We start from the raw sequence: 12,543 nt of genomic DNA on the forward strand, positions 1-12,543 counted from the left end.
TCTATGCAGCAACAAAGGAAATATTCGGTCCCACGCGGTCATCAGTGGGCGGCCGGAAGGACGCGGATGGGGCCACGACCATCACTGACAGCGAGGGCATCCTGGCCAGGTGCAGGTCTCACTTTGAGAACCTCCTCAATGACCAAGCAGACACCCCAGACGATCTCCTGCAAATGACTCCGCAGCATCCCGTCCGTCACTGGATGGCACTACCACCCTCCATCCATGACTTCAACAAGGCACTGCAGCGCATGAAGCCCGGCAAAGCCCCAGGGCCAGACAACATCCCGTTGGAGCTCCTCACTCACGGTGGCCCCGGGTTGAGGAACCGTTTGATGCTCCTTATACTGAAAATATGGTAGACCAAGACCCTCCCCAGTGACTTCCGCTATGCAAACATTATTACCATCTTCAAGAAGGGAGACAGGGAGAACTGTAACAACTACCGGGGAATATCACTACTAAGCATCGTTAGTAAGATTTTCGCTCGGATTCTCCTTGACCGCCTCCTTATTCTCGCAGAAGACGTCTCAGTGCGGCTTTTTTACCTTCCCGCGGGACCATAGACATGATCTTTTGCGCGTGACAACTACAAGAGAAGAGCCCCGAACAGCAACAGCCCATAATGTTCATCTTCTGGGATTTGAAAAAGGCCTTCGACAAAGTACCTCGACCTGCCATGTGGGCTGTCCTCAAAAGATATGGCTGCCCACCCGATTTTGTCAAGCATGTGCGTGCCCTCCATGACGAAATGGTTGAGAGAGTCTGCCACCAGAACTCTCTTTCAGGCCCATTCCCCATCAACGGCGGCCTGAAGCAGGGCTGTGTCCTGGCCCCAACGTGTTTCTCGCTATACACCGCAGCAATGCTCAACGAGATTCCCCCAGACACACCCTCAGTCAACCTACGTTTCCGCATGGATGGAGGCATTTTCAACCTCGCTAGACCACCTTGTTTGCAGTGCGAGAACTGCAGTATGCTGACGACAATGCCACCCCAGGTCTGATGGCAGAGGACCTGCAGTCGTTAGCTGATGTATACAATTCTACCTACGAACGTTTTGGGATGCAAGTCAACACAGTCAAAACGAAGACCCTCGTCTAACATCCACCAGGACTGATACTCCCAAACTTTAATACCACAGTGGATGACCAACCGTTAGAACAGGTGGACCAGTTCTCCTACCTAGGGAGCATCCTAACATCAGCTCCCACAAGCAAAAAGGACGTAGAGAACAGGATCAGGGCAGCCCACTTCGCCTTTGGCCGACTCAACTGCCGCGTATTTAACAACCACGCACTGACAATGACAACCAAAATAATGGTGTTCAGGGCAGTAGTCCTCTCCACGCTGCTGTATGCATGTGAAACATGGACGCTATATAGAAGTGATATTAAAAACCTAGAACGCTTCCAACAAATGAAACTGAGACAGATCTTGAAAATCCCCTGGGAGAGCCACACCACCAACATTGAAGTCTTAGAACGTGCCTCACTGACCAGCGTGGAGGCCACCATCATCCACCACCACTTCCGCTGGATAGGACACATGCATAGGATGGATTCATCTAGGCTCCCAAAGAAGATATTCTACGGAGAACTGACCCAGGGCACCAGACCACGAGGAGCGCCGAAAATGCGCTATAAAGATCAACTAAAGCGCACCCTGGCTCTAACTGACATCGATCCTTCCTCATGGGAAGAAACAGCCAGGGACAGGAAAACCTGGAGGAGTACAGTACACCATGGCACCGTGGACTTCGAGGAGAGGAGGAGACAAAATGAGGAGGCTAGGAGGAGAAGAAGGAGAGAGCGATTAGAACAGCCCCGCCCACCACCTACCCTCCCTTGTGAACACTGTCCGCCACTCTTCCACCACAGACTAGGACTTAACAGCCACATCAGACATAAGCACCCACCCCAAAGATAGGAGGCTGATGGCTAACGACAGAACCCAATACTCGGACACGAGTGGGCGCCGACGACGATATATATGATTATGTGGTTTGCTCCAGTAAACGAACTTGTTGCATATACAGATGATGATGATGATTACGATTATATATTATTATTATTATTATTATTATTATTATTATTATTATTATAATTTTGCTTATTATCATTATTATTATTATTATTATTATTATTATTATTAATATTTTTATTATTATTATTATTATTATTATTATTATTATTATTATTGTTTAAGCATGGTATTCAGACACTGTATTATAATTGCATGTTCCATAGCCTTCTCAATTGAAGTTGTAAGTCTTGGTATTTTTCTATTATTTTCTCTCACCTTATCTTCCACTCATAAGTCTCATAGTAATGCGATATCTTTGAGAGATACTCTTTTTGCTGTCCTTTCCGTCTGGTCAGGGTGCTTGTAAATTCCTGCATGTCTTAATACTATACACCGAAAGTAACCTACCTGATATTTTTTCTATCATAGCTTGAAGTTGATGTTCCTAACATCTTTTTCTACAGTTTATCTGGTATTTCTTTAAGGACCTAAATTAGTGATTTAGCCACTCTATCATGTAGTTTCTTATACGGATTTTAAGGAAGTGCTGAACATTCAATTATGATGGAGTTTATTGCCATCGCTTAACTAAAGTCTTCTTAAGTCACCTCCTACTTTGCATATGCTAACTGCACAGTATAATGTGATCTAGAATCGTGATCTTGATCCATATCATCCCCAAACTTCCATGGTTTCTTCTGATGCATAATATCTATCCATTGTTATAAGTTGGTGAAACTTTAATGTGTCAATTGGTATTAACGTAGCCTGTAATTTTATGAAAAAATGCAAATCGAGATCTGAAATCCCGATCCGGTACCATATCATCTCCAAAGGTTGATGGAGTCATTCATGGCCAGAGAACTATCTCGGGTGAAAATTCTGTAAGTTTCTGTAAGTTTCTTTTAATGTAATCTTTAAAAAGGTGGGAAATGCAATTCATGATTTAGAATACAGATCCAGATTCGGGTAAGGATTATCTCCAATTGGTGGGGTCGTTCATGACCACAGGCTTATCCGGTGAAAATTTCTTCAAAATAATTTCATTAGTTTTGATGTTATTCTGTCCACAGACATACACACACAATTGAATAAATAAATAAATAATTCTGTTCATAGACACACATACAGAAAAAAAAAGAAAAAAAAAAACGACTCTAGTTTATAACCTCCTTGGCGGTGGTAATAGGTAAAACTTTTACAGATGGGTAGAGAAAAGAAGGACGAGGAAGAGCCATGTATATGACTAGCTCCCCTGGCGCTAAATGGAAGTAACGAACCAAAGCTGATTCCTGTCGGTTTTACATCCTTTTCATGAGAATAGACAAACCTATAACTTGTATAGTTTCAGGGGGACAGAGCTTATTCTGAGAGTTTCTTATTTCATTTAATTTCTCCTTTTATTTATGAAATGATTTGCTACAAACAATAAATACTTTGTGGTAGCTAGGCTAAAAGATCTATTTTTCATAACCTTTGTTTGATGTACTCTCACTAACTATGAAGAATCATAAAAACATAGTCAGAAGAAGAGCTAATACTGGTTAGATTAATTTAAAATAAATATTTTATGAAAATTCATCACCCTAAAACTTGTATTTGGCTTATTATGGTTTCTTGTTAAATTTATAATTTTGTTTGTCTTGAATATAATTATATATCATTAAAAAAAGATAATTGTGGATGTGTAGAGGTAAAACACCTAAAATTCACCAAATAGTTTTTTGAATTTCCTCACTTTACTTACTTTGCATTGCATCCATTACATGTTTATTCGAAGAAGACTGTAATAACATCGTTTGTCTTCCAGAAAAGACCTCGAGCACTTCAAATGATTGACATGAGAGATGGGTAAATGTGCATGTCAGTAACTGACGGCAGAATAATTGGAATGAACAAACACAAAGTTTTATTGGAGTTTAGGATTTCTTGGTTTCATCCAGAGGCCAAAAGTTAGAGTAAAGCAGGAAAATAGAAGAGTTCTTTTACTTACCATTGCTATATATAAGGAATTGTTTACCAAATATTAATAGGATATATTAAGATTTCATTACAAATTTATATAATCCATGTAAAAATTAGGTAACATCTAAATAAAACTCAAATGGAAAATAACTAGTCTAAACTAATCAACGTATATATATATATATATATATATACAGTATATATATATATATATATATATATATATATATATATATATATATATATATATATATATATATATATATATATATATATATACAGTATATATATATATATATATATATATATATATATATATATATATATATACAGTATATATATATATATATATATATATATATATATATATATATATATATATATATATATATATATATATATATATATATATATATATATATATATATATATTGTTACGCATGGACCCAGTGGGGGCCAAGTTCTTTAAGTTTTCTTCACAGCCAGAGCTAGCAATAATATGTAACAGTGATATTAAAGGAGTGGGTAATCATAAAACACTGCAAGAATCATTAAATATTTATTTACAAACAAAATAACACAGAAAAATCACTTTAAATGGGAAGATATCAAACCACAAGCACATTACAACAAACACATATAGGACCCATTCATCAACAACGACACGGAAAGGCAAGACAACAGTAAAAGGAAAGAATAACCTTGCAAACTACCATTCACCCGACAAATTACACAATTACATTGACAGATAGAAAAGAGCAAGAAAGTCTCGGAACCTTAACTCTACCCCTCTTTATGCAAATCTAGGCAAAACTTCCCATCCCCACAATATGCATAAATCACATTAATAGTTAACCTACATTTACACAAAAATAAGAACTCCTGATGTAGGTTTTCACAAGAAGACGAAAAAAGTCCGAGGACCAATCATGGACGAGACCTCGTTTACGCTAACCACGTAGCGCAACACAAACAGCGGTGAAAAATCACTAAAGTCGCCGCCCTCTACTCCTTCAGAGTTGAAATAGAGGCAAACCAAAACCACTACCCTTACCATAAGAAAGATAGGTCTCAGCTTTTATGAGTTCAGTAGCGATGGATTCTGGTCCGTGGAGAGTCCTTCTCCCCGCTGATAACTCACACAATTACGGCAAACCCTCACCATGCACAGGAGAAAGTGATAGCATTCAACTGCTGCTGAGCTGCTCCTCCAAAGGGGCGATCAAATCCTCCACTGCCTCCTTCACTGGAAACACTGGATCACTCCCACTAGTAGTCTCCAGCGGATGAAGAGCCAACTCACGGTGAGTTCTTCAAGTTTGAAGATGGCAGCTTATTTCCTCACTCCCCTTTACCTCCAATAAAAGGTCCCTCGTCACTTCGCCCCACACTCCCAAACAGTCAACATGGAAAACAAAACAAAACATTCCATGGGTGACGTACCAATCTTAGAGCCTAATACATCAACCACTAGATGGCGATGAAAAGAAAATTAAATTAAAGAGACTTTAGGTGACACTCAAAATATTACTTTACCAATTAAGATAATTTAACCAGAAACCCCGGTAAAGTTTGTTACAATATATATATATATATATATATATATATATATATATATATATATATATATATATATGAATATACACACACACACACACATATATATATATATATATATATATACATATGTATGTATATTTATATATATGTATGTATATATATATATATATTTATATAAATATACATATATATATATATATATATATATATATATATATATTTATATATATATATATATATATATATATATATATATATATATATATATATATATATATATATATGCAGAAATATACGATTAAGTCCTGACTAGTTTCGTGATACTTCTTCAGAGGACTGATTTATTGAGAGAGGTTTCTATACATTTTATAGGGAAAGTAAACGTATAAACATAAATATAGAGGTTTACAGAACAATGACACTCGCATACCAGCTACCTGGGCTGAGGTCAGGTGTTTACTGGGCGGAGATCCAACCTCATTAGACACCTGCCAAAAAGGGTAATTTCTGGTGACAGGTAAATTCTTGTTTTTGACTCTCAATAGTTTATTTATATGAATAACGGTAGCCTTATCTATATAAATACATAAGCAAAACTATATGTATATGTAAAATACATCTGTATATAAATATATAAAAAGACATACATAAGTATACACAGATAGGCATTAGTACACAAACATGCATAATATATACATATACATATACATACGTGTACACATGCTAGTATATATATATACAGACACATACATAGACTTACATACAAATGTTTTTTTACACATGATTAACACGTGTGCATATATATATATATATATATATATATATATATATATATATATATATATATATATATATATATATATATATATATATGTATGTATGCCTATATACTGTATATATATGTGTGTATATATATGTATATATGTATGTGTATATATACGTGTTAATCATGTGTAAAAAAAACATTTATATGTAAGTCTATGTATGTGTCTGTTTATGTATACCAGCATGTGTACACGTATGTATATGTATATATATATATTATGCATGTTTGTGTATTAATGCCTGTCTCTGTATACGTATGTATATGTCTTTTTATATATTTATATATAGATGTATTTTACATATACATATAGTTTTGCTTATGTATTTATATAGATAAGGCTACCGTTATTCATATAAATAAACTGTATTGAAAGTCAAAAACAAGAATTTACCTGTCACCAGAAATGACCCTTTTTGGCAGGTGTCTAATGAGGTTGGATCTCTGCCCAGTAAACACCTGACCTCAGCCCAGGTAGCTGGTATGGGAGTGTCATTGTTCTGTAAACCTCTATATGTATGTTCGTAGGGTTACTTTCCCTACAAAATGTAAAGAAACCTCTCTCAATAAGTCAGTCCTCTGAAGAAGTATCACGAAACTAGTCAGGGCTTAATTGTATATTTCGTATTTTCATTTTCCCTGTGGTTCTTCTGCAACTGAGCATCACGTTTCCTGTAATTTTTACGCATATATATATATATATATATATATATATATATATATATATATATATATATATATATATATATATATATATATATATATATATAAGTGTATGTGCGTGCTTGCATGTATATTTCGGTCTTCAACTATAGTATAAAACCCGATTGTTGAAACATTAGGATGATGTTATTATATAATTCCACCTTTTTCCAAATCTTTTGTCGGGGAACAGAACTAAAATGTTTGCATCGAAAACTCATTAGTACTTTTCTTCATGTGTTATTGTGAGATAGAACTGGCTAAATGGATTTTGTTCCTGGAGAACAATGTTAAATTTATTGGCCAAATATTGGCAAATAACTTTGATCTCTTTTCAGTTTATAGACTAAGAAAAAATATTGACCTTGTGAGGCAATGCCAGGCAAATAATAAAGATAAAAAAGGTAAAATACTTTAATTAAATAGCAAGTCTATTTTTGAAATACTTATAACTTTTATGTAGGTAATGTGAAGATATATAGTTAATTTTATAGTATACGATTAATTATACCCACCTCAAAGTAGAAGGGAAATGCACTATCTCACTAATTCACAAACTTATCAAATTACAGTACATGTGAAATTCACGCTGTGCTGAAGAAAATAAACTTTAGACATCTAAATTCACTTCATTAGAATTTATTCAAGAAGTTACAAAAATAATAAATGATGCCATCAGTATTCCCTGTGATCATTATAACCAAGTTTTGGTGGGCGCTATGTGTGTTGAATGCCTTATGGCTATATATAATAGGGCGCGTTAAAGTGAATATGATATCATGTGTCATCTAATGGAAAAGACTATTATAGTTAAAGACCGATCTCATTCGTTTAATGGAGAGATTTTAGAAAAAAAGAGTGAATAGGTCGTAAAGAAAGTTGAATCTGTTTGTGAAAGTACATGGGTAGAATACAAAGCTGCAATGTTTCAAAATAGTTACCTACTAAAAAGGAGAAAAAAGAGAATAAAAAAAATATAGAGAAAGGCACACGAAAAGGCACCAGACACAAATAAGTTGTATAGTCTCCTAAATAGTATAAAAGAAAATGTAAGTGTGAAAATACTACCAAAGAGATTAAGTGTCCAGAGACTAGCTGATAATATTCTAGTGTTCTTTAAATGAAAAAAGAAAATATAACTAGGTCATTTACAAATATTCAACATCAGATTAGTACCACACCAGATACGCAGATAAAAGTAATGACCTTCAATAATATTAATGAAGACAATGACACCAGGATTATCAAGAGAACAAATAAAAACAAACTGTGCGATCATTCCAATGCAGATATCTGAAGTAACTAGAGTAAGAAACCCTTCTAGTCTAGCAGATATAATTATGAGAATAGCAAATACAAGCATCAATAAGTGGAAGTTTCCTAAATCTGAGAAAATGCCTATAGTCACAATGGGTCTGAAAAGTGCTATAGATTATCAGGAATTAAATTTGTATTGACCTATTTCGAATATATATTTTATTTCAAAAGTGTTTGGAAAAGTAATTCTTGAACAACTAATAGAAGCTTTACTAAACTTCCAGTCCATCGGTATTAAGGATCAAGCTTAAAGACTACTTGGTTGATAGAAATTACTATGTGAAAATTCGAGACTCTTATTCACCTTATAAATATTTAAACAGAGGGGTACCGGAGGGAAGTGTACTAGGCCTAGTCTTATCCTGTATCTATACTATTGGTCTGTCGAAAATACTTTAAGGGCATGGAGTGAAGTTCAAACTATTTGCAGAAGATAAACAATTTTAGTTCTCCATAAATGATATAGAGGGCACGACTGAAATTCTAACCAAATTCTTGTCAGTGTTTGGGAATGAATGCCAATCGAAAAAAAAGAAAAAAAGTTTATGATCGTTAGAAAGAAAAACAGCCTAAGATTGTTGGAGAATATTGAAATAAACACAAATAACAACTCTTGATGAAGGGGTATCTCTTGACTGCAACTTGCCTTTCAATGCCCCAAAAAATAACGTTGTTAAAACTTCTGGTTATCATCTTAGAGACATTGATTTCATATAGCAGTACCTGGATGAACATTCTATGAAGAATTTTTTTTATCAACTGTGTTTTTACCATGATTGACTATTGTAACTCAATCTACTATTTACAAAAAGTACAACTCAAGAAATCACAAAGCATAATAAAAAGAGAAGCAAGACTGATAAAAGGTGCCCCCCCCCCCTCCCCCGAGAAAGGGACACTCTTACAATAATTGATTTAGACTGGCTGCTTATCTAAGCCAAAAGGTAATTCAGAATATATACAATAATCAATCAAGTTAACAGAATTGGACGTCCAAAATACCTAATAGAATTGCTACATATTTTGTAGCTAGCAATGCTCTGCAACTCAAAATAGGTATAGATGGTTTCAAAATATTGAAACCTAGATATGTTTACTCTATGATCTAGCCCTTTGAATATGCATCCCCTAGACTATACAATAAGTTCCCACTAGATATCCGAAAAAACTATATATATATATATATATATATATATATATATATATATATATATATATATATATATATATATCATTATCATCAGGTGTAACCTGTTCACTGCAGAAGTATATATATATATATATATATATATATATATATATATATATATATATATATATATATATATATATATATATTTATTTATTTATTTATATATATGTGTATATATATATATATATATATATATATATATATATATATATATATATATATATATATATATATATATATATATATATATATAATCAGCTTTTGCCAGTCTGCTGCAGTAATAAGGCCTCGTATGTGTGTTCGTGTATGGGTGTATTCAGATAATTATATTTGCATATCCTCATTTACTCTGTAGATTGCAGTCCCCAATCTAGCCATCCACCTTATTATCTGAATTTTATAGTTTCTAATTTTGAATGAAACATTTCAGATTCTATAGAGTCTAATCCTTCATAGCTTTTTAGATGAAGTTTTGTGGAAATTTACATTTTATAGTTATGTATTTTGATTGTCTCCATAACTCTTTGATAATGAGATAATATAGAAGCTGTGATGTCGATTATTAGAAATCTTCCGTTAATGTATAGTAAAAATGGCATTCAGAATAGGAAAGTTATATTTGATCGTTAGCGAATAGCTAGTTGAGAGTACATATATCTTTTTATAAAGGTTATAATTACAACATGTTAGTATTAAATTTATCAGGTTTTCCACTTGCATAAAAGGATGACTGATTGTCTATTCATGGTATTCCGAGAAAAAAAAAATCTAAAAAAATCTGCCCTTTCCAACCCCACCCTCTCTCTCTCTCTCTCTCTCTCTCTCTCTCTCTCTCTCTCTCTCTCTCTCTCTCTCTCTCTCTCTCTGTGTAGATGGTAAAGTACACTTGAAAATAGTTAATACAGATATTACATACATATTTGAATACACACATGAAATAAAAACTCAATGACTACTGGCTAGAATATTATTTTACGATTTGGGTAGAATATTGCAAGATGCTTGATGTTGTAGAAGCGATGATTAATTATATTCATTCTGAAATCCCCTACCTCCATGTTTAGTTTTTTTTTTAACTGTTACAGCTAAGTAATAGAAATTAATGGAAATATACATGCTTTAGGGTATTTCATAAAAACTCTACATTCCCAAAATCTAATGTTTACTATATTTTCTAAGCCGTTTGAACATAAATACTACTCAAAATTTGTTGATATCATTTTTTAAGGGATTTCAGGTTCTTCTAACTAGGATAGGAAAAATATGATTACTTATTCATCGAGCCAAAAGATTAAGAGAAAAATCGATTGAACAGCATAGCATTGGCAAACTAGTTCTTTTATTACTAGTCCATTTTTTTATATCAATTTACTTTAAGTAGTATGCAAAAAACATTGAAACATAAACCTATCTTTTAGATGAAGAAACATTTAGATATTTGAAAAAGAAGGTGATTTTCCAATTCATTATGATTTTTTATGGACAAACAGATCCTGATTCCTTAGTTCATTTGGTTCCTATATAACAATGTAACAGCTTCATTTCATGAGATTTCTACGATGTAAAGAAGCAGTGACTATTTATATCAGGAAAACTATGTGTATTCTTGTTCAGTTAGCTGGGAAGAACGTTTTTATCCTTAAAATCACTATATGGAAACAATATTCATAAATAATTCAGTTTTGAAATTGACAGCCAGTGTATAATTTTTAAGCAGGATAACTAGGTCCAATTACATATTTTTACACATTGTGTAATATTCATAAAGTGTCAAGTTGGTACAGTTATTATAATATGATATCTTTCATTTGTCTTTTTCATATTCATATTATAATACAATTATAAAGTTCTTAACTTGTTTTCATCAATTGGCCATATCTTGTAATTATTTAATTAATATATAATCTGAATATATACTGGTATATATATATATATATATATATATATATATATATATATATATATATATATATATATATATATATGTATGTATATACAGTATATAATATGTATATATACATATATATATATATATATATATATATATATATATATATATATATATATATATATATGTGTGTGTGTGTATATACATACATACATACATATATATATATATATATATATATATATATATATATATATATATATATGTGTGTGTATATATATATATATATATATATATATATATATATATATATATATATTTATATATATTTGAATATATATACTGTATATATATATATATACATATATATATATATATATATATATATATATATATATATATATATATATATATATATATATATATGTTTATTGAGCAAAATGGCATATTTTTCTAGATTTTTCTTTTTTTTCAACATGCCTACAATGCACTACAATGTTCAAACTATGCCACTGATCCTCCAGCTGCAACTGCTCACATATGTAGCTGCAAAGAATTGTGCAGGGGAGATCTGACTGTAAGCGCTTGCATCTTCCTTTGCAGTCTTTCATACAGGAAAACATTGTCAGTTCCTCACACTAACTGCAATTGTGCGTAGTATTCTTCATCATATATGCCCAGTCTCATTTTTGTATTTACACCAATCCATCAGTAATGCTCGTGACTACAGTAAATTGGAGATGATTGCATGGCACCAGATAATGCCCTCCTGATAGGCCGTAAAATTTATATGTTCTCTGAAGGTTGTCTCTGTTGGAGGAATTGAGTTGCATGTCCTCTGCAAGTGGGCAAAGAAGTGTAGTCTTGCTGCATCCACACTAGCAGCTCCAATGTATTTATCATATATGAGAACAATGAATCTCTCCTTCTTCTGCAGGGCAAGATCACAAATCAATTTTGGATGCTGGCTGAGATTAGGGAACGTTTCAGAAAACATCAACAAATACATCCCAGTCTGCCGGGCAAATTTCTTCCCTTTCCACTGTTAGACGGACATGACAACATTCAGTG

At 33.0% G+C, this 12,543-nt stretch overlaps 1 protein-coding gene across 1 annotated transcript; it reads left to right on the plus strand.

Annotated features, from left to right (window-relative positions):
* The first annotated feature begins 625 nt into the window (after positions 1–625).
* Positions 626–1,104, plus strand: LOC137619906 (uncharacterized). The gene is made up of 2 exons (XM_068350192.1): positions 626–824; positions 962–1,104. Exons 1-2 carry the CDS (start codon positions 626–628, stop codon positions 1,102–1,104), a joined length of 342 nt encoding a protein of 113 aa, XP_068206293.1.
* The last annotated feature ends 11,439 nt before the right edge of the window (positions 1,105–12,543 follow it).

The sequence above is a fragment of the Palaemon carinicauda genome, chromosome 26 (genome assembly GCF_036898095.1).
Source record: "Palaemon carinicauda isolate YSFRI2023 chromosome 26, ASM3689809v2, whole genome shotgun sequence".
In the NCBI taxonomy this organism is placed as follows: domain Eukaryota; kingdom Metazoa; phylum Arthropoda; class Malacostraca; order Decapoda; family Palaemonidae; genus Palaemon; species Palaemon carinicauda.